Genomic DNA, 24,078 nt, shown 5'->3' with positions numbered 1-24,078 from the left:
AAAGGAATCTCCGGGTTGTATGTCCGCACTCTGACAATACATCTGAACTCAACAGCACTGTTTGGATACAATTTGCGACACAATTGGAATTCGGAGAGAATTGCCTCGAGTTAGGTCGCTCCCTCGCGCAATGGGAGCCGGGACTTGCAGTTCGGCGCCGCAGAGCCTTCACCGCGATGGATGCCGGGATGCGGAGGACGCCGGCGAGAGAGCCGCCCGCCCCCAAACTCGACCTCCCATCACTCTGCGCATGCGCGCGAGGATGGCCGCTGGCCGGGCCTCGCTTGTCCCGCGGCCACGGAGTGAGTGTTGACGGGTTGAGTGGCGAAATCCGGTGGGGGGGGGGGGGGGGGGTTGCGGTTCGAGGGGGAGGTGAGGCGCGGGCTTTGTGTGTGTGGGATTCCCGGGCGGTGCTGGTGGGACCTGGGTCGTTGTCCATCTCTTCCTTCTGTGCAGTCAAGGTATTTGGGGAAGAAGAGCCTTGTTAAAGATATTCCTGTGGGAAGATGGACCTCAATAAGATTTGGACGTGATTCATACAAAAAAATTGGTGGCGTTTGCTCGTTTCACTCGTGCAAAAGTCGTTCTTGGTTTCAGGAAAGAAATGACAGGGAGCCCAATAAAAACCTGCCAGAACAGGTTGGGGTTTTCGCTTTGTTTTTCATGTTGTGGTGGGTGAGATGACGTGTCCTCCTTGGCAAAGAACTTTTAGCGTTTGAAAAGGTCGATGGGCCTGATTGTAGAATAATCCAGTTTCATAAAATGCCTATTTCTGTCACGGCTTAAGTGCATATCTTGGCCCAAGGAAACTTGACCCAAGATTGTGCCATCCATTTTTCAACACGCAAAAGTGCTGGAGAGATTCGGTAGGTCTGGCTCATGCTTCTTTGGATTAATATTAGGATGTCTGAACCCCGTTCTTCAACTGGAGCAGACTTTTCCATACCATTCTGCTCCATGTTTGGTCATATTTGGCATATATTAGGTGCTCAGTACCAAACTCTGGCTGGCCCTGATTTCAGATCAGATATTAGTTATTGTCAAGTTTTAAAACCCATGTAATATATGAAATTTCCTTTAGTCTGCCATAAGGCAGGCCAAGATTTGGCATGAGCATTGCCCAGCTCCCTCGGTCTTTACTTTCAAAGGGTTTTGTCAGGATCTGAAGAGAGCGGTGCGGGAGTTTTTATGGAAGGGAAAATGAGCACGAGTAGCTTTGTCTAAGCTTGCTTGGAAATACGCACGAGGTGGATTGCAGTTACCCCATTTTCAAAATTATGATGAAGCGGCTCGGTTGAAATTTGTTAGCAGATTGATGGATATGGACCAGCCTCCGAGTTGGGCAAAGGTGGAAATGGCTTGTATATCCGAAGTTGAGGTACACCAGTTTATATTGAAGTGGAATGTGAATTTATTGTGGAAATGTAATATGCCGGTATTAAAACATTTGTTAAAGATATGGGTTAAAAGAAATAGGGTTTTAGGATCAAAGGGTAAATTATCAATTCAAACCCTGTTCTATCATAATCGGCTTTTTCCTTTTTCAATGTTTAATAATCATTTAAAGAGATGGAATTCTAAGGGCATAAAGATAATTCAGGACTGTTTCAACGAGGGCCAGTTTCTTTCTTTTAATCAATTGAGGGAGAAATTCTATATATCTGTAAATTCTTTATTTGTGTGTTATCAACTCAGAGCTTTGATAAAAGATAATTATGGTAAAGAGATGAATTTACCCATATAACCATTTACGGAGCGGAAACAGGCCATGTTTGTCGACGAAATTTGAGTCTTTGATTTCTTCTGTACCTAAGAAAGGTTATATTTTGGATATGTACCAATTGTTACAAGATGCGATGGATAAACCAGACTGGGAGAAATCTAGGCTTAAATGGGAAAGTGATTTAACCTATGCTTTTCCGGAAGATAATTTGCAGGTTATGTGTCATGATAATGTAACTAAAGTGACCAATGTACGACATGGAATGGTTAATTATATTTTTTTGCATCAGTTATATTTGACTCCAGAGAAATTGAAAAAAATATGGGTTTAGTAATTTGGATTCTTGTTTTAGATGTGGATTATGAACTGGAACTTTTTTACATGCTGTCTGGACTTGTGTTAAAGTACAACCATTTTGGGAAGGAATTAGATTGGTTTTGGAAAAATTATTTAAGATTAAATTGCCATTAGACCCATCAATTTTTTTGCTGGGATATATGGTTTCTTTGAAAGGACTAGGGTTGGATAAATTTCAAATTGCATTTGTACGTCTAGTGTTGTCTGTAGCATGAAAATGTGCAGCTAATACTTGGAAAGATAATATGGAGATTAATATAACACGCTCAATGAGTTGAGAAATTGTATTATACAATTTACACGTAATTTGCATGATAATTATTCTATTTTTGTTAAAATGTGGTCTCCTTATTTGGAGTATATGAACTTAGAGATACTTTGAAATATTCTTTATATTCACTGTATTAGTTCTATATTTGACTCCCTTAAGGGAGCTGGCTGAAGGGGTGGGAGGGTGGGTGGGGTTTTTTTTAATATATAAAAATTTGTTCTTCATTTTTCTTAATGTTTAATTGTATTTTGATTAAAGTCTTTAAATACATTTAAAAAAAAAAAGCATTACCCAGCTCCACCTAAAGTCAGAGAAAAAGAAGCAAAAGAGAATTACTGAGAGTGGGGATTTGCCTCCAGATCTCCCACATCCTCTGCAATCGTTCAAGACTCCAGTTCGGTTTAAACCATCACCAACCCGAGACCAAATCCAAACCTCTGACCTCACCCAGAGCCCTTTTTTCCCTGAGTGCCCTCTTCCTAAACAAAAAAACATTCTCTTATTTATCACACTTTGCTTAAATATTGGTTTTAATTTGTGAAATATAAACAACTTCTGAAATAAATCGGTATCTGCCACTTCAATAACTGAATAATCTGTGGTAGACTTGTTGGAGAATCAGGAAATCGTGTATAGTGTAATAGCTGCAGAGCCCTACAACTTACTCAATAGCCGAAAATGGAATGTGGCACCAAGCTTTAAAAGCAAGCAAAATATCCATGAACACCCTTTTATTGAGAAGAATGACCCTTCTTGAGAAATTATTTTAAAAAAAATCACAGTTTAATGTTGTTCAGAACAATGTAGTAAACATGACATTTGCTAATTTCAGGAAATAAGCTCCCTTTCTCCTGTACACCTTCCACCCTTCACTCCTCCCCCTTTTTTGTCCCCCTACTCAGCCCCTATTCCCCCCCCTCCACAGTCTCATCTTCCTTCCTCTATGGTTCTCTACTCCTGTCTGCTTTACAGTTCTTCTGTACTAACTTCTCTTGGTCTTGACTCAAAACATTATCCATTCTCAGGATTTAAGATTCAATTTATTGTCATTGTAATAAAAACAGTGTCATATTACATGAAATTGCTTTTGTCTGCTGTATGGCAGACAGATTCGCCATCAGCAGAAATTGCCTGAAGCCCCTCTTACAGTCAGAGAAAGAGAAGCAAGAGTCCCCCCCAGAGTCATCGAGTTTCTGTAGATTTGCCTCCAGCGCTTCCGCAGCCACACAGAATCCACTCCGACCCATTGGCATCCCGAGCTCCAGGTCTGAACCTCTGGCATGGCCAGGAACCCTTCAGTGCCTTTGGCACCCCTTCACACCCCAGTTCCGATACCTGGTACCCCTTCAGCCAGTCTCCAGCAGTTCGCTGTCCATTGCAAGTCTCGTCACAGCAGTCTCTAGCAGACCACAGCCTCTGTGGGTTCCTTGCCCTGAGTTGCCAGGAGCCCACTGCACATGTGGGTCTTTTAGCCACAGAGCCTCCTCACCATCCCATGGGTCATCTCTTCTGCATCTCCTTTGTGCGCAGGCATGTGAGAGCCCGCGTGAGCGTGTAGTGTTGTTCTTGAATTTGTTTCTGAATATGAGAGGGAAGCAATGGGACATGCAACATTTTTAGATTTCTCAATTTTTCAGTTATATGAGTACTAAATGTGCCTGGACCATTTTTCTACGATATCCCCCAAATTCCATGATTTTATTAGCATCCAAAAATGGTCACTTGTCCTTGCAAATACTGCCAACTAAACATCCATACTCCCTAGAGGTAAAAACAAATATTACACACAAAGTGTTGTGGAACCCAGTGAGTCAGACAGCATCCATACAAAGCTGAAAACCCCTTCATTAGGAATTGCTGCATCCACAAACTTCTTGTTTACCCCTAAGTATTACAACCCTCTGCATAAAGAAATTTCTAATTTCACTCCTAAATGGGTAATCTCATATTGAGAGAACCTTTAATTTTAGATTAACCAATCAACTGGAGAAAATGCTACCACCCTCCTTCTGCAACTTAGAACGATTGATGTCATTAATTCCAGGTTCCAAATCTTTAACCACTCATTCTTCTAAAGTCCTCTAAAGTTCAATGAGTATGTCAATCTTCAAGTGACCTATTTTTCCCTAGAATCAGGGTGCTGCAATGATCTTCTCGAAAGTAGACTGAGAGGCAAATTAAAATAAGATGAACTAGATTAATAACATGCTAGGCATGGATTATGTACATAACTGTGGTGGCCCGCCATTACAGCGAGCAAGCCGGCGCTCCAGGTGGTGAGCACAACATAAAGCCAGCAGACCGTACAGTGGCACTGACTCAGCAAGTGAACTGATGGATGAATGGCTAAAGCAGCCTAATGGGCCAGTGACCTTAAAATGGTGCTGGTCCTGCTCTACAGACAACAGACTGGGGTAGTGCATGGGGAAGAAGGTATTGTCATGCAAGGGTGTACCCATGCACGGGAAAACCCACCTTTGTCATTGCAGAATGTGACATCAGTAATCAGAGCAAGCGGCAGGAACTTGAACGATATAAAAGCTGGGCTTGAGCCCTAATAAAGCAGAGCTTAACCTGAACACACTTGTGAGTGTTGTTCTTTTGTGTAGCACGTGGCTATAATTGGTGACCCTGATGGTTTAGACGGCATCTAAAGCCAACGATGAGCGAGCCAGCAGTAGTCCGCACAGTCGTCCTCCAGGTGCCGACCCGGACCAATCACCCACGCATCTGGTTTGACCAGGCTGAAGCAGTTTCAGATCGGGCATATCACGGCAGAGTCCACAGAGTTCTACCACATGGTGAGCACACTGAACCAGGACACAGTGAGCCAGGTGGCCAACTTTATCCAAGAGCCCCTGACCGATGGAGCTTATACCGCCTTCAAAGAGCTACTCATTGAGACTTTTAGGCTCTCATGGCACGAGGGAGGAGCACGTCTGCTCCATCTGGACGGGCTATAGGACTGGCTTTCTTTGGCGGCCAGATGGCGGCACTTCTTGATAAACACGAGCCCTGTATCATGTATGAGCAGGCTTTCCTTGAACAGCTACCTGAGGTCGTCCAGCTTCTACAAGTAGACGCTGACTTCAGCGACCCCCAGAAAATCACTACATGGGCATCTAATGGAAGCAGAAGAGCGAGTGCTCGGCATCCATGGGTCTCGTTGCAAGTCCCTACAGCCAGACTAGGGTAGACCCACCTAAAGAGTAGCAACCCCCCCCAGAGGGAGCAACTCTAACGAACAGTGGTGCTTCTATCACCATTGATGGGGTTCTAGAGCCTGTAGCTGCAGGTCTCAGGGAAACGCTGGGGCTAGCCATTGCTAATGGCTACGGCGGCTGGCCAACTTGATAGCCTCCTGTAAATTTGGGACTGCCAGTCTGGATGACGTTTTCTTGTAGACACAGGAGCAGAGGTCAGCATCCTGTCCCCCATCAGGACAGGACATCAGGAACAGATGGGCAGGCACCACATTGAGGGCTGCCAACAACAGTACCATCCAGACCTATATTCACCAGGGCCCTCATCTCATCCTGGGCGGCACGGTTTGGACTGCCTTCACACATCACCATCTGCAAGGATCAACTGCAGTTGGGTGGCAGCTTCTTTTCATGGGTCCACGATGAGGCTCTGGGCATGTGGGAAGTCTGCCCCAAGGAGTGGTTGGCACCAGATCAATATCCCATGCAGCACATCCAAGACTTTGCGGCCAACCTGCACAGGGCAAAGATCTTCTCGAAAATGGACCTCATATGGGGATATCAGATCCCTGTGCACCCCAATAACATCCCCAAGACGGCCATCATAACTCCTTTCGGCCTGTTTGAGTTTCTGCAGATTCCATTCGGATTAAAAGAAAATGCCGGAAGACTTTCCAGGGGTTGATGGATGCTGTGGGCCGAGACCTGGTCAGCACTTTTGTCTATTTAGGTGACATCCCTGTGGCGAATAAGGATGACAGGAACACCTGATGCACCTCTGCAAGCTCTACACCTGCTGAGCGAATTTGGACTGACCATCAACCTGGACAAATGGCAGTTCAAGCTAGAGTCCATTGACTTCCTGGGCCATAGGATAACCAAAAAGGGTGTCACACCGCTACCAGCAAAGTGGAGGCCATTCAAAGGTTTCCCAGGCCCTGGACAACCAGGGGACTGCAGGAGTTCATGGGGATAGTCGACTTCTACCACAGGTTCATCCCCTCGCCTGGATGGAGGACAAAGCAAAGGACATTACATGGGACGAGGAGTCAGTGGAGGCCTTCGTGAAGGCCAAGGAAGCCCTGGCAGGCACCACTCTCCTATCATACCACAGGGCAGATGTTCCAACAGCCCTGACAGTGAACGCTGCGGGAATGGCAATCGGTGGAGTCCTGGAGTAACAGATCGAAGGAAGTTGGTGGCCGCTGGCCTTTTTCAGCAAATATCTCCGTGCCCAAGAGCTAAAGTACAGTGCTTTCAACAGGGAACTACTGGCGCTATACTTAGCCATCTGCCACTTCAGGTACTTCCTCGAGGGCAGAACTTTCACAGATCACAAACCCATGACTTTTGCCCTGGCCAAGATTTAGGACCCCTGGTCAGCCCGTCAAAAGTGTCACCTCTCATACATTTCTGAGTACACCACGGATGTGAGGCACGGCTCAGGAAAAGACAATGTGGTGGCCAACACATTGCCCCGGCAAAATATCCACGCGCTCTTGAAAGGAGTAGACTTTGTGGCATTGGTGGAGGCGTAGCAGGAAGACAAGGAGATGTCCCAGTACAGAATCGCCGTATCTGGACTACAACTTTGGGACATCCCAGTGGACGCAAGTAACCTCACCCTCCTGTGTAATGTGGCCACCAGACGGGTCAGACCCATCGTCCCACGGCTTGGAGACTACCAGTTTCCAACTCCAACCATGGGTTGGCACACCGATCCATCAGGACTTTGGTCTGGCTGGTGGCTAGCAAGTACATGTGGAATGGTTTATGGAGGCAGGTCAGTGGGTGGGTGAAGGTGTACTCATGATGCCAAACGGCCAAGGTACAGCAGCCTACTAAAACCCCACCGCAGCACTTCGAGCCTGCCGAGCGAAGGATTGACCACATTCACATGGACATAGTAGGACCCTTGCCAGTATCTCAGGGATTCCGCTACTTGTTCATAATTGTCGATCGTTTCACCAGGTGGCCGGAGGCAGTTTCCCTTCAAACACTTCCACGACCTCATGCACCAAGGCCCTCATCTCTTCTTGAGTGGCACGGCTTGGACTGTCTTCACACATCACGTCCATCAGGGGAGCCCAGTTCACTTCCAGCCTGTGGTCCGATCCCGCCAGCCTATGGCACACCCAGCTACACCATACAACAGCGTACCACCCGCAGTCAAACGGGCTGGTAGAACGCTTCCACAGGCTGACCTCTTGGCCAGACTCCACAGACCCAATTGGGCAGATGAGCTACTGTAGATACTACTGGGGATATGCACCGCACCCAAGGAAGACCTCAACACCTCGTCAGCCGAACTCATTTATGGAGCTCCGCTGGTCATCCCAGGAGAATTCGCACCATCCCCTGGTGGACAACAAGATGATGCTCCAGCCCTTCTCCACAGACTGAGGGGAAAAGTTGGCAACCTGGCCCCGACTCCACCATCCCGGCACGGCACTGCGAGGACCAATGTACCCAAGGACCTGCGGGACTGTGAGTATGTCTTTATTCACAGGGACCTGCATTGCTCTTGACTACAAAGACTGTAGGAAGGTCCTTTCCAGGTTGTACACAACAATGGGGCCACATTCGAGTTGGAGGTCGGAGGAAAGACTGAGGTCTTCACCATGGACAGGATGAAGCCGGCACACCTAGACCTGGTGGAAACACCAGCGCCATGCAAAAGAAGCAGGCCACCCAAACCTACAAATGCTCTGTCTCCTGGCACCACAGTCAATTCTGCCGGTTCTGGTGGGGGGGTCATGTGGTAGCCCACCGCCACAGTGAGCAAGTCAGCGCTCCAGGCAGTGAGTGCAACATAAAGTCAGCAGACCGTACATCGGCTCTGGCCCCAGCAAGCGAACAAATGGCTAAAGCAGTCTAAAGGTGCTGGCCCCGCTGTGCAGCCAGCAGACGGAGGTTGAGCAGGGGGAAGAAGGTATTATCATGCAAGGGTGAGCCCGCGAGCAGGAAAACCTGCCTTTGTCGTGCAGAATATGACGTCAGTGATCAGGGCAAACTTGAATGACATAAAAGTTGGGCTTGAGTCCTAATAAAGCAGAGCTTAACCTGATCACAGTTGTGAATGTCGTTCTTTCGTGTCGTGCACAGCTACAAAACCATCTTATTATGACATGAGAGAAAGTCATTCAACTAAATCATTGCACCCTTCTCTAACTCCAATGTTACATGTGACAGATTTGATGTCTGGCACGTGATGAGGGATTTTAAAAAAAATTCCGTAACTCATTTGGTGCTGTTGGTTGCCCACAGTCACAAACACAAGATCACATTTCTGCTTGGGCAACATTATCTTTCCAACTGGAAACCACTCAGGAGAGATACTCCAAGCATCCTGATCCAATCCTCCACTGTAGCCTTGTCTGTCTAACAATTGTTAATTAAGACTATGATTATGCTCTCAATGATTTTCTAAAATTGTTTAATTTTTGCTTCTGAATAATTTGATTGTTTTCAAAGATAAAAACAATTTACATTTGCAAGAATACTTTTGTTCCCGAGTGAAAGTTCAATCAGTTTGCTAGTAGATGCTAGTATTCCTGACACTATCAAATATAAATGTATTATTTACTCATGTTTCACCTTGTGTTGACTTCTGTGTTCTCTTTCTTTATGGACCCTTTAGGTTCTAATTTTTCAGCTTTCATATTTGCTTCAGTTAGGGCTGATTTTCTTTTCAGCTACTAACAACGTTTGGCCAAATCTAGTTGCTGAAAAACATTTAGGTAAATGCATCAGCTTTTATTTTCGATTGTTATTCCCAATACCAATTTCAAAGTTGCTCGGTGATGTTAGTGCATAACCACAGACAAATTGACATTGCAAGCGAGCTGCATTTGTAGGTTGCATTCATCAAGGCTGGTATTACAAATGTGTTTTACATATGTGCTGAAGAACACATAGATCTTTTAAATGTGCTTTGTTAGATCAAAAGGAATTCAAACTACTCCACCTTAGTTTATGCCTCTTGCAAAAATGGGAAGATTGCTACAATAATTAAAGGAATTTCTTATTTTGAAGATTTAATTGAGCATAAATTGACTAACGAGCTTACTAAACCAAGTCCATTGATAGTTATTGCAGCCACTCCATAATCCTAGAGGAGGGTTGTGGAAATTTAAGATTGTTTAATTCTATCCCTATCATCTGTCCATCTTGTCTTTTTGCAGCCTAATCATTCTTTGTCTGATTTATCTATTGATAACATCCTCCCCTCAGATGGCAGAAATGACTGCAAGCTCCCATGGTGAAATCCTGCTGTAAAGGGGCTGTTATGGTGTGCAGTTGATGCTGCTCTGGCCATGGCGGATAGTGTGAAGATGTTCCTCCTGGATGTTGTTAAGGTGAGTGTCCTGTTTTATTTTTCTCTGAGATACCACACCTAGAAGAAAAATCCCCATTATCTGGAATTCAAGCAACCGGCAGCCTCAAGTAACCAGCAAAAAATTGCAGAAAAAAAAAAGTTAAAAATATGAAAGTTTAAAATTGGTGCCCCCCCCCCCCCCGTCCAGTCAGTTTGCAGATCAAGCAACTGGAAAATTCGCTTATCCGGCATGTACCAATCTCCATAGGATACTTGGGGTTTTATTGCTTCTCTTAGTCAAACCTGCAGCTGTGCCATGAATAGATTTTTACCCTTAATTGCCCTTGATGTTAGTGGTGAATGTTCTCTCAACAACTTAGTAGTTGAGCCATTTTGGGAATCTTTAGGAGTCAACCACATTCATGCAAATGAAAATTTAAAAAAAAACTGCTAACGATAGGAATTTGAAATTAAAAAAAACCCTGAATAAATGCTGAAATTGCTCAGTGGGTCAAAGCAGCAGCAGTGACCCAGAACATTAATTCAGAATTCTCTTGATGCAGATGTTGCCTTATCTGAGTTCTTCCAACTTTTTCTGGTTTTATATGGTTATGGGTTTGGTCACATATTGGACAGACTGAGTGGACGCAGCAGGAAATCTTCTCCAAGGAAAGCTGAGGGCATTAACATTTTTGTGGTAGTTTCTTGATCACTGTTTTTATTTTTAGATGCGTGTTAAATTCACAACAAAGCCAGACATTAAAAGTAATATTGTATCTTGCAGAAGGGTGTATTCAGATCCTTATTGTGCATAATTTTTTTTTAGTGTAGTATTTAAATTCAGACGTACAGCACACTAACAGCCCATTTCAGCTGACAGGCCTGTGCCACCCAGTTACGCCCAATTAATTTACAACCCCACTATGTTTTGAAGGGTGGGGGGAAACCCCACGCAGACCTGGGGAGGACACGCAAACTCCTCACAGACAGTGCGGAATTCGTCCCGATTGTTGATGCTGTAACAGCTACGCTAACCGTGCTGCCCAAAAAGAAGCTAACAATCCTAGTACCTTTCATATCCTTACCTTGTCACACAATAAATTATCTGGAATAAACCTCTGGCTGCTGTGTTTGACTGTGAAACAATGTGAACAGTCATACAAATGAAACAAATAATTACAACTCTTTTTTTTGAAAAGAGCTAAGATAACTGAGAATATAGTTAACTCCATCTTTCACTTTCATCCGATGAGGTAGTTAGGGGCTTAGTTGACAGCTCTTCTGAGAAATAGCACTCCCTCAGCATCTGGAATAAGCTGCCAGAGGAAGTGAGGGATGCAGAATCAACAACATTTATAAGAGGCATCTGGATAAGCAAGTCATAGGAATTAATACAAGCAAGTGAGCTTAGTATAGGTAAGCATGATAACATCGAGACATTGGGCCAAAGGGCCTGTTTCTATAGTGTACTGCTTGATAACTGCAATATATCTATAAAATAGATGCTGAACCTTGGTTAATGAGCAGTTCTTCTGTCTAGTTGACTTTGAGACTTAAAATTTTTTTTAACTGAGTTATCCCAAATACTCTTAAATTTTGTCTTCATCAACATACAAGCCTAATTTTAATTCCTTTTATTATTGACGTTTCTGATTCCTATGTTCAATCAGCTGAGGCAGATCAAACCTAAAAGCATTTCTGGTTAAGCCTTTCCTTGAAAGGCACTTGTGAAAGATATTTATGACAGTTCTGTAGTTTCAATTCTGTAGTTTCAATTTTGTAATTTTATTCTGCATTTAGCATTACCAGCTATTTTGGAATCCACATTAGTTACAAAGTATCTAAGTGCACCTTACAATCCTGTCTCCATCAATAGTCAATGCCTTTGATAATGTTACCAACATGAGAGAGCCTAAATGTTTGCAGGAGGTCAAGACACTGGGAAAGCTTTAATACCCACGTTATTTAAAAAAATTCTAACGTAAATCATTTATTTCAGTTTACACTGACCTTCCTGGATTTGTGCTACTTCTACCTAATCAGATTTCATTCAGAAAATGACAATTTTTTCTATTTGTCTCATTTAACTCATTGCTGGATTTATCAAAATTGACTTGATCAACTCAGCACCTCGTGCCTAAGTGCCACTGTGTCATATTAATACACCGCATAAAGCATCAAGGCATAAGCCACAGATAGCGTCATTGATATTAAAAGATTCCTGATTGAAGTACAGAAATTGTAAAAGGTCAAGAACTCGCCTATCCCACCTGCTTTATTTCAGGGGATAAGGGATTCGGTCTTTGGAATACGAACCATCTCCAAGCTTGATGAACGGATTCACCAGAAGCGAGAAGAACAAAGGAAGAAGAAGGAGCAACGCAGTGCATTGGCACACCGCAGGGCCCAGATTGAAGAGAAGAGGGAAGATAAGTGAGTAGACATTGTCTACCCATTATTGACATTAATTGTAATGAGAGGATTGCTGGTTTGAGGGATTGGAAACACCATTTGGTTGCCCTACAATATGTACATTTTCTGGATGGTGGGGAGTGTTGTGCTTGTGATGTCCTGGGCTGTATCCACCTCCTTTTGCAGGGCTTTACGCTCAGCGTTATTGGTGTCCCCATACCAGTCTGTGGTTCAGTCGGTCAGCACACTTCACATAAGACATCTACAGAAATTTGTCAGTTTCCAATGTCATATCAAACCTCTGCAAACTCCTGAAGCGCAGTCTGATATGCAAAGGTACAAAATAGGTACATTCTCGTACATTGGGAGAAGGTTGAAAAGAGAAGCAACCCAATGTAAAAAGGAATTTGGATTAACCAAACCTGGAACACAGGAAGGAATGGAATTAGAATTGGAGATCTTTATGTCATAATATTCATTCATGTAAATACTTCATTTCTTCCATTTATTAACTTCTTAGTGTGCCAGTTAATGCACAAATTAAATCCCTGCCTATTGTCCTTAAATTAATTAAAGGGTACATTAAAGTAGTATCTAATTGGAATTAAAATGTAAAAGCAGGATGTGTAGACACAGTGGAGGGAGAAGTGTGATACTTACATCCTCATATCAGAGAGACAGTAGCTAATAACTTGCCTTTATCATTCCTGGGGTTGGGAAGGGGCTGAGTAACAAGCTTTATGGCTGGGTCTTTCATAGAGAAAGCAGCAGTGCTGAAGAGATTGAAGTGGACGATGTGAGTTGGATGAGCCTCCCTAGGTTGACTAGGTGACACAAACTCCAGGATATGGAAAGGAATTGTGATGTAGTTAAGATTTGGAATGCTTGGATAAAACCAAACGTAATTATGGCAATTGCAAGGGTGAGTTGAATTTGACCAAAGATTTTCAATGAGACTGAGCAGCTGGGGCCAAAGACTAGACTTGTATAGGACTAGTATTGTCTCATAGAAGACAATCTGCTTTTGTTTTTTTCCAGTGAGCCCCGAATAGCCAACCGGATTGTGCAGTGCTGTGCCTGGAATGGAGGGATATTTTGGGTAAGACCACTTCATTTAACTTATAATTCCTAAGTTGGATCTTCCACAAACAATTTAGTTAGGTAATTATCCATAGCAACACTGTGATTAGTAAGGGATTGCTTAAGGTGATGTGTGAGTAGGAAGGGAAGTTGAGAATCACTGCTCTAGACCCAATTGTTACTGAAATATTTTGCTTGAGAAAAATTGTCATTAGCCCATTTCCTGTGGAGTTATGAAACCGTGCACATAAGTTAATAAGGTTCGATTAGAACAATGGTTTTCAAACTTTTTCTTTCCACCACATACCACCTTAAGCAATCCTTTACTAATCACAGACCACCAATGGCATAGGGATTATTTAAAGTGGTATGTAAATGGAAAGAAAAAGGTTGAGAACCACTGAGCTAGAGATATTACTTTTGTTCATTCATTCCTGCATGTTACCATGGTTGGTAAGGATATTGCCTGTCTTAATCGCTTAGCCTCATTCTTGAAGTGCTAAGGTTGGTGAGGGAGAGACGCATATTTAAAACAAAAAATTAGTAAATAGATAGAAAAATATGGATTGTGAGTGTAGACCAATCTAGGAAGAATGGTAGATAAAGAACATCAGTGGACAAATTGGTTAGTGCAATGCTATTACGGTGCCAGTGACCTGTGTTCAAATTCACCACTGTCAGTAAGGAGTTTGTATATTTTTCCTGTTAGCAGGAGAGTTTCCTCTGGATGGTGTGGGCTCGTGGGCCAGAAGGGCCTATTATTGTACTGCATCTCCAAATTAAAAATTAAAATTAAACAAAATTAGCCTTTTATGGAAATCAGTAAATTTCAGTCAACACTTCCATAATATCTTTTCAACAATCCGAACATTGATGGGACTTTATCATGTCTCCATAGATCTAATCTCAGCCTAGTAATTTTATCCAGTAATGTAACTAACCTTCTCTTGGTTGAAGGCAGTATGGATTCACCATTTCATTATATACACTCAGTAATAATGATTTCATTTTTTCTGCTGTAACTCCCATTGACATTACTTCTATGAATGAAATGATGTATTATTTTGTAACAGGGAACTTATGATAATAATTTATTGTCATGCACATTGTATAATGTATACATGCACCAACATTCTTGCTGCAACTAAAAAGGTAATTTTAAAAAATATAATTGAGACATACAGTATGGTAACAGGCCCACTAACCAGTGCCACCCAATTGACCTACAGCCCCTGTACATTTTGGAGGGTGGCAGGACGTCAGAGTCCCTGGCGAAAACCCACACAAACTTGGGGAGAACATACTCCTGACAGACAGCACGAGATTTGAATCCTGGTCCCAATCACTGGCGTTGTAACAGAGTTGCGCTAACCATTCTTACTTGTAAAGAAACACTATACAGGTATTAGTAAAGTAATTAAATTAAAAGAGATAATAGAATACATTTTTAGCATGAGGCTCAGGTGATATTCGAGTTTGAAGTCACAAGGTCGTATTGTTTTCAGTTTTCTTTGATGTTGGCAAGCATTCAGCAAATTTTTGGATGTTGTCAAAAATGGACTGATTAAAGTATTTTCTGAACCTCGGTGCATCAAATTAAAGCTCTGCTTTTCAGACACAACAAGTTGGGGACTGTGGTGGACGATCAAATACTTTCAAAAATATGTGCTTCCTCAAAAATACCAGAGCTCACCTCATAAGTGCTAAAAACAAGACTAATATCACACCTGAAAATGCTGACAATGTTCTGGCAGCATTAGGAGAAACGAGGCTAATGATTCATATCAAAGATCCTTTATTTGGTGTTCATGGCCATTCCTAGCCATGATCATTGAGTGGAAAATGCAACTCCCAATTTCTCCTGAGATCACCACTAAAGAAACCCATTTTCTGACTGTCACTCTACAAGAATAAGCATTGGCCACACAAAGCTTTTGGAATCCGACAACATCCAACTGAAGACCTTTGCTTCAGAACAAGTTACTCCTCTGGCTGGACTTTTCCTGTACAGTACACTAAGCACCCACAGGAAAAAGGAATCTCAGGGTTGTTTGTGATGTCATGTATGTACTCTGACAATAAATCTGAAATCAGTTAAAACACCATGGGAAAAATGCCAAGGTATTGCCTGTTCCCAATATTATGGACACATTAAATTTAGCTAATTATCACCAAATTAATCTGCTCTCAACCATCATCAAAGTGGGGGCGTGGCAAGATGGCGTAGAGTCTAGACATGTAATCTCGACCTCTCTGGCCAGACTTTTAAGTACCCGTGTTTTAACCCTTTGTTTTCAAGTTTAAACTTTTTAAATTTTAGTTTAAAGTATCAGGGAACTATTACGGCCACTAATGGTAAAAAGATTAAACCTCAAGTGCAGAAGAAGTTACATTTTCAAAGTGTTGAAGATTTAGGGCCTAGACTACTTGATACAGCCTCAGGCTTAATCACTTCAGTGTCTAAACCTCAAAGACTGCCTTTGAGAGCTGAAAAAAAATGTCTATTACTCACCAAGTGAAGGATGGCGCTGGAATTACCCGTTCTCTGGAAGAAGGTGCGAGTTCCTAAGAAGTGGATCCTGATTTTGAAGACCTTTCGATTTCAACGGAGGGAGCACGCAGGAAGACGACTCCATTGTTGGAAATGCATCAGGAAGCATTTCAACCTGAAGAAATCGCTTACCTTCGTGATTTTGTGAAAAAACAACGAGATGTGGGGGGAGACCAGCGGCGATCTCCTGAGGAAGTCGGGGTGCCGTCACTGGGAGTCCAGACCCGCAGTAAAACTTTTAAAATGCCTTCTGTTGAGTTGCAGCAGGAGCTGCAGTTACTTTGTTCTGCCACTACGTCAGAGAGAGCAGGGCTGAGCTTTTCTGATCTACAGTGTATGCAACTAAATGCCTCTAATGAATGAGATGGTTCAAATGATAAGTTCAGAATTGAATACAGTTAAAGCACGTGTGGATGCATCTTATGAAGAGTTTAAAAAATTCCAGACTGCTTTTTCGGACTGTAAACAACAAGTGGCTTCTAACACAGAAAAAGTGCTGAAGGTTGAAAAATCAGTCATAGAATTGGGAGAACGCGAGAAGGAGCTAGAGAGGAAAATAGACAACTTGGAGAATCAAAGCAGAAGGAATAATGTGAAAATTGTTGGTTTGCCTGAAGGTATAGAAGGACAAGATCCTCTTCGTTTCTTTAAAGACTGGATCCCGCAAGTATTAGAGCAAGAATTTTCAAGAATTTTTTTCTGGAGGATTGGTACTGGAAAGAGCCCATAGAGCTCTAAGAAGAACACCCTCAGTTGGTCAACCACCGAGACCGGAAAATAATTCGATGTTTGAATTATTTGGACAGAGAAGCAATATTTCGACTAGCAGTGCAAAATGCGAGACTACGACAAACTCCGTTATTGATTTAGAATAGCAGTTTTTTTAATCCTGATTTGAGTCAAGAGGTCATTCAACGTCGACGTCGATTTAATCCAGTTAAAGAAGCTTTGTGGCGTAAAGGTTATAAGTCTACTTTTCGTTACCCTGCAGTGTTGAAGGTGTTTTATGGAGACCATCAATTTCAGTTGTTTGAGAATGATCGTGAAGCAATGATTTTTGCTGATTCATTGCCAGATATAAGAGGAGAAAGACGTAGTCCACCGTTGTCTCCTAAAGAAAAATCTGGTTGCTCTGGAAACGGAAAAGATGACAGAAATGGGAAAAACGGGAATGGAAAGAGTCAAACTTCTTCTGAAATGGGATCTTCGAGATTGGAATCTCTTGGATGAAAAGAAGAATTTTCTTTTTCTTACTCTATTTTTTTGTTATTATGATATTTTGATGTTATTCGTTGTTTGGCTGGGGAGGGAGAGATTTGCTCTAAGTTCATTACTAGTCATCAGCCACTGGTGGGTGACCCACACCCAATTTTTGCTTAGGGGATTACTACCTTTTGGTAGTTTTTTGGGGGGGGGGGATTTTCTTTTTTTCTCTTTATTTTTTTATTTTCATTTTAGTTAATTTTTAATTTGTGATTTTTTTTCTATTGGAGGGCCTATATACGTTGATTTGAGTTTTTATATAAAGATATTATTGGTATTTAGTAATAATAGTTATGTCAAAGTTGAGGTTTGCTACTTTTAATGTTCGAGGATTAAACAGTCCGATTAAGCGTAAGCAAGTCTTGGCGTATATTAAGAAAATGAAAATTGATATTACTTTTTTAAAAGAAACACATTTGAATATGAAGGAAAGTATGAAATTAAAGAGTGACTGGGTTGGGCATGTATATTCTTCTTCATTTAATTCTAGGGCTAAAGGCGTAGCAATTTTGATACATAAAAATGTATCTTTTGAATTACAATCAATGGAGGAAAAGGCAGGATGTATTCTTAAATTGTAAGATTTTTAGTGAATTTTGGACTTTACTTAATATTTATGCCCCAAATGCAGATAATGAAATATTTATTTCAGGTGCATTTTTATGTTTGGGTCAGGCTAATGATAATATTTTAGTTGGTGGTGATTTTAATTGTGTTTTGGAACCTTTATTAGATAAATTTCCAAAGAAAGTTAAGAAATCCAAGATGGCAGTTCAGGTTCAAGCGTTGATGAAAGATCTTAATTTAGTAGATATTTGGAGACGTCTTAATCCGACAGAGAAAAATTTCTCCTTTTATTCATCTAGACATGAATCGTTTTCAAGGATTGACTTCTTTTTAGTATTGGCACATTTACAAGGGAAAAATACAGCAAGCGGAATATAAAAGTAGGGTGATTTCAGATCATTCTTTATTATATTTTAAATATGCAACTTTTGAGAAAATTCAAGTGGTCTATCGTTGGAGGTTTAATATAATGCTGTTAAAAAATATGGAATTTATTGGTTTTCTAAAAAAACAAATTAATTTTTTTTTAAAGAAAATTCTAATTCTGTTCAAAGTAAGTTTGTATTATGGGATGCTATGAAAGCTTATTTGAGAGGACAAATACTTAGTTATACTTCTAAAATAAAAAAGAATCAATTAAATCAGAGTCTTGAATTAGAGAAACAGATTGATGAGTTAGAAAAGGAATTCCAGAGGATAAAAAGGAAAGATGCTACGGAAGATCTGAAAATAGAATTATCTCGGTTGAAATTGGAATATAATACTTTGCAATCTTATCAATTTGAATGTGTGATTAATAGGACTAAACAACGGTATTATGAATGGGGAGAGAAAGCACATAAGGTATTGGTGTGGCAATTAAAGAAAGAACAGGTTTCGAGGACTATTAATGCTGTTAGACGGAATTCTCTTATTACTTATAAACCTCGTGAGATTAATGATGAATTTTGTTCATTTTATAAAAAGTTATGTACATCTGAAGGAAAACAAGAAACTGGATCGATTAATTTTTTTTATCACAGTTGAATTTACCGATATTAGAGGATGCAGATATACAGGAGTTAGAAGAACCATTTACTGATTCGGAAATTAAAATGGCTATGCTGGAAATGCCGAACGGTAAATCGCCTGGTGATGATGGATTTTCGGTTGAATTTTATACATTTTTTTATGATGATTTATCTACAGTGTTTGAGGATGTATTACGTCAAGTTGGAGAACATTATGAATTACCTGAGTCTTGTTCTAGTGCTTTAATTACAGTAATCCCAAAAAAGATAAGAGATTCTTTGAAAGTATCTTCATATAGACCGATTTAGTTAAATGTAGGTTATAAAATAATAGCTAAAATATTAGCAAATAGATTGGCTAAATTTTTACCTAAGTTGATTCATATGGATCAAACAGGTTTTATAAAGAATAGATATGCTTCAGATAATATTTTGCGCGTGATTAGTTTGATTAATAGATTTTTACAATCTTCAGATCACCCGATGGTGATATCTCTAAATGCAGAAAAAGCATTTGATAGAGTTGAATGGAATTTTTTGTTTCAAGTTTTGGAGAAATTTAAGTTTGGTCCTTTCTTTATTGGTTGGATTAGGGCTCTATGTAGTAAACCGGTAACAAATGGTTTGATTTCGGAACCTTTTAAGTTAACTCGATCAACTCGTCAAGGTTGTCCTTTATCACCAGCTTTGTTTGCATTAGTGATTGAACCTTTAGCACAGCTGATAAGACAAAATACACAGATACAAGGTATGAAAGTTTTAGACGAGGAGTATAAAATTAATTTATTTGCTGATGATGTATTGGTGTATTTAATAAACCCAGCTCAGTCACTTTTGCACTTGAAGGAGTGTTTAATACAATATGGATGTCTTTCTGGATGTAAAGTTAATTGGGGAAAAAAGTGAAATATTACTGGTAAGTGAAGGTGATTATTCAGTTTATAAGAATATTATAAATTTGAAATGGACTGATCGAATTAAATATTTGGGTATAATTTTGAATGTTAATTATCAATCTTTATATAAATTAAATTATGTTCCGTTAATGAAAAAAATTAAAACTGATTTGATTAAATGGAAAGATTTACCTATTAATTTAATGGGTAGGATAAATACAATTAAGATGAATATTTTTCCGCGTATACAATATTTGTTTCAATCTATTCTGTATTTACTTGATAATATTTTTTTTCAACATTTGAATAAAATGGTTAGGGAGTTTTTATGGAGAGGTAAATTTTCGAGAGTAGCTTTGAATAAATTAACTTGGAAATATGAGTTACGGGGATTACGTTTACCACATTTTCAAAATTATTATGAAGCAGCCCAACTTAAATGTATTAGTTCATTGATGGATTTGGTACGGCCTCCTAGTTGGGCCAAAATTGAGATGGCAAATATTTCTGAATTTGAAATACATCAATTTTTGTTTAGATGGAATATAAATTTGTTACAACAATATAATGTGCCTATACTAAAGCATTTAATGAAGTTATGGATAAAGAAAAATAAAATGATAGGCTCTAGGGGTAAATTATCGGCTTTGACTCCGTTGTATAATAATCAACTTATTTCTTTTTCAATACATAATTGAAGTTTATTGCAGAGATTTAAAGGTGTGAAAAATTTGGGAGATTGTTTTAAAGAGGGTAAATTTTTATCTTTTAATCAGATGAGGGAAAGTTTTGGTATTGATATGAACTCTGTGTTTCTCTATTATCAAATTTGATCTTCGGTAAAATGTATGTTTGGTAGAGATATGATTTTACCTGAAATTATTAAATTTGAGACTTTTCTTATGAAGGTACCAGAGAAGGGTTATATTTCATCTATGTATCAAATATTACAGGATGGTATGGATAAAAAGGGTTGGGATAGATCTAAAAGTAAATGGGAAGCAGATACTGGTTTTATTTTTTCCGAAGATGATTGGTTATGATAGTGTAACTAGATTGATAAATGCACGTTATGCAATGGTTAACTATAATTGTTTACATCATTTATACTTAACACCTGAAAAATTTAAAAAAGTATGGTTTTCATGAATCAGATTTGTGTTTTAGATGTGGGGAACTTTTTTTCATGCTGTTTGGTCATGTATACATATACAATCTTTTTGGAAGAAAATTCAATCATTTTTAGAATACCTGTATAAGATTAAAATACTTTTAGATCTGACAGTATTTTTATTGGGTAGTTTGCAACCTCTGAAAGGCTTGGGATTAGATAAGTTTCAGCTTGCTTTTATATATTTAGCTTTATCTATAGCGAAAAAATGTATTGCTAGTACGTGGAAAGATACAAATATGATTGATATTAATAGATGGCATAATGACATGATATTGTTTAATAATGGAAAAAATTACATATGTTTCACATGATAATTATAATTTTTTATTAATGTGGTTGTTATATTCAGAATATTTACATTTCAATTTACATTGATTAGATCTTTAATTTTTTTCTTTTTTCTTTCTTTATGGCTCTCCTTAGGAGAGTTGGCTGAAGGGGGGGTTTCCCTTTTTTATATATAAAAAATAACATTCATGTTTATGGTTAATTGTTGTATATGTCATATTGTTTGTTTTTTGAACGAATAAATATTTGAAAAAAAAACCATCATCAAAGTGATGGAAGCTGTTGTTTACAATGCCATATCCTAAATCCTTCTCACATGGCCCCACTTTGGATTTCACCATCATCTTTCAATTCCAGGCCCCATCGCAGTCTTGGTCCATGCTGCGAATGAAGGGCTGAATTCTGGAGATTAGGGCTGAGCCTAACCCCAATGGGAGAATTTGACTGAATGTTGCTGCCAGGACCTCTGACAGAATGGAAGTCAATGGGCATCAATCAGAAGGAAGATTGCGATCCTACCTTATCTAGGGAAAGATTGCTAGTGGAGATCAATCATCAGTGTAGTTCTTTGGGCAAGGTTGCTCGCACAATCATCTCTAATTGCTTTATACAACATAAGAGTGGAAACGAGGATGATCATTGATGGCCAGTATTCTATTTATAGCTCTTCATTCATTGAAGCTGCCTAAGCTTGCAAGCAGCAGGATCTATACTTCATTCAAGAAAGTGCTATGAAATGGGTGTGCAACGTGTACGGCACAAGGGTGTTGGGCAATAACAATTTCTGGTAAATGGTTTTGATATTTAGTGGAATTTCCTTCATCTGCTGTTGTGGTTAAATATGGTGGTTACTCATGTAACAGTAATGTATGTTGTTTAGTCACTACCAATCGTCAATGGATATTTGGAGTGATTTAAATAGAATTGAAACAAATTCTTTTGAGCAGGAAGTGTTGCATATTGTGCCCATAAAAAAGAAACTGATGGTGTCTGCAAATTTCCTGGCACTTTCCAGTCACAACTTGCTCTCGATCAGCCATTCTTCACCTTTTTCCAGCTATGGATCCCTTGGGACTCTGCTCAAAGTTTATGGGCCCCCATCTCTGTGAAGCAGTCAAGTTTTGGTTCATCTGTACTCTCTCCTAGCAACTATATAAAAAGTGTTTATGTTATTCAAGTGAAAAGAAAACCAGACTAAAATGTGCTGTGGCCCTGGTGGGGTGGGGGGGGTGGGGGGGTGTGGGGTTCCCGTTGAGAATGGCTGCTCTAGGCTTTAACTAGACCATGTTGATCTCTTATAGCTTGTGTAGACATCAAGGCAACAAAATGTACAGTAAAGGAAAACCTGTTATAATTGTACAGTAAAAGTCAAAAAATCCAGATGCCAGAAATCTGGACCACCAGAGAATCCAGACCCTCAAAGATTTTAAATATTTAGCGGGCTTTTGTGTGCATGTGTAAGTGTCACAGATACATAGTGGCAACAAGTGACCATTCTTAATACAGTTAAATTGATCACAAACAATTCATTTGTATACAGTAGTTTCCCCCCCCCCTATCCATGGGGATATGTTCCAAGACCCCCCCCAGCGGATGCCTGAAACTGCAGATAGTACCGAACCCTATTTGTTTTCCTATGCGTGCACACCTATGATGTTTAATTTATAAACTGCGCACAGTAAAAGATTAACAATAATAACTAATAATAAAATAGAATAATTATAACAACTTTAAAAAAAAAAGAATGGTTACTTGAACACCAATACTGCGATACTGCAACAATCGATCTGAATACGATCTACTGTATTTTCAGACCTTGGGTAACTGAAACTGCGGAAAGTGAATCCATGGATGGGGATGGGGGTGGGGGGGAGTCACTACTTTATTTTTCTTTTGCAATGTTTATTTTTAAACATAATTTCAAGCAGTAATGTGTAGTAAAAGAAATTGTTTACAATTTTAAGTGTTAACTTTATTTTTATTTAAAACTGCTCATTTTGACAAATGAAGCATGCTTTATTTGCTAATGAATTTACCTGTCCATCTCTTCTTTATTCTTCCTTAAATTTGAATTTTTAAAGTAATGCTGGAAAATTCGGACCAATCCCCAAGCAGTTCAGATTTTACGACTTGTACTGTAAGAGTGCACTAATATTCATCCTTGAAGGAATCCAATCAGCACAAAATTCCCAGTTAGAACTTGTTTTGGCAGTGGATACTTATCGCAATGCTGTGACATTGTTTTTAGTAACACCTGTTTCTTCTTTCCACACAGTTGAGTATCTTGCTCTTTTACCGGGTCTTTATCCCTCTGCTTCAAGCCATCACTGCACATATTATCGGTGAGGAAACATTCCAAAAGTGAAATTCCTGACTAATATCATCCCCTCCCTAGCAATTCCCAGTTATTTTGTGAATGTACTGATCAGCCTGAACCAGACCATGAACCAAAAAGATCCCAGGCCGATATCCAGGCTTGAACTATGTGACCTGGAGTCTTTTTACTGGGAAGGGTAGGAACTGTGAGTCGGATGCATTTGAAGTACAGATGGACTATGCTGTGGATGCCACATTAGCCCAAGGATCTGGTAGGTGGTGGAAAGAATGTAACCTAGGTTACAGAGTGAAAAAGTAAATCAGGATTTCTTTTCCAATCTCCATCACTGCGAATGTTGGAAAGTGAGTGTGGTTGGATGCAAGATGAAAGGAAGATTAGACTGGGCTCTGCTTAATTACATGAAGACAGGCTTTTTGGTGAGTGATCCAAAGAATGGGAGATCTCGTCTGACAAATCTGTTGCAATTCTTTGAGAAATCAACCAGCATTTTTGACAAGGGAGAAGTCGGAGGATGTTCAGAAGGCCTTTGACAAAGTACTGCACGAGGCTGCTAATCCAGATCGGAACCCATGGTATAACAGGAAAGGTACAAGAATGGATAGAAGTTTAGCTGGATGGCAGAAAGAA

At 40.1% G+C, this 24,078-nt stretch overlaps 1 protein-coding gene across 6 annotated transcripts in view; it reads left to right on the top strand.

The window, feature by feature from the left end:
• Positions 1-220: 220 nt before the first annotated feature.
• The window catches only part of ei24 (EI24 autophagy associated transmembrane protein), a 61,240-nt gene continuing 37,382 nt past the window's right edge, over positions 221-24,078 (top strand). For 3 of the 6 annotated variants that reach the window (XM_069894461.1, XM_069894462.1, XM_069894457.1), the window contains exons 1-5: positions 221-302; positions 9,788-9,912; positions 12,157-12,305; positions 13,323-13,383; positions 23,389-23,455. In XM_069894461.1, the coding sequence (XP_069750562.1) occupies positions 9,871-9,912; positions 12,157-12,305; positions 13,323-13,383; positions 23,389-23,455 (319 nt within the window). In that variant the 5' untranslated portion in view covers positions 221-302; positions 9,788-9,870. Of the gene's footprint in view, positions 303-616; positions 640-9,209; positions 9,295-9,787; positions 9,913-12,156; positions 12,306-13,322; positions 13,384-23,388; positions 23,456-24,078 lie in introns of those variants that run through there. The other 3 variants (XM_069894460.1, XM_069894458.1, XM_069894463.1) reach the window with 3 other exon arrangements.

Source organism: Narcine bancroftii, chromosome 8, assembly GCF_036971445.1.
Source record: "Narcine bancroftii isolate sNarBan1 chromosome 8, sNarBan1.hap1, whole genome shotgun sequence".
NCBI lineage: Eukaryota > Metazoa > Chordata > Chondrichthyes > Torpediniformes > Narcinidae > Narcine > Narcine bancroftii.
Note: the sequence above shows the minus strand (reverse complement) of the source record. Positions and strands in the feature narration are given on the sequence as shown.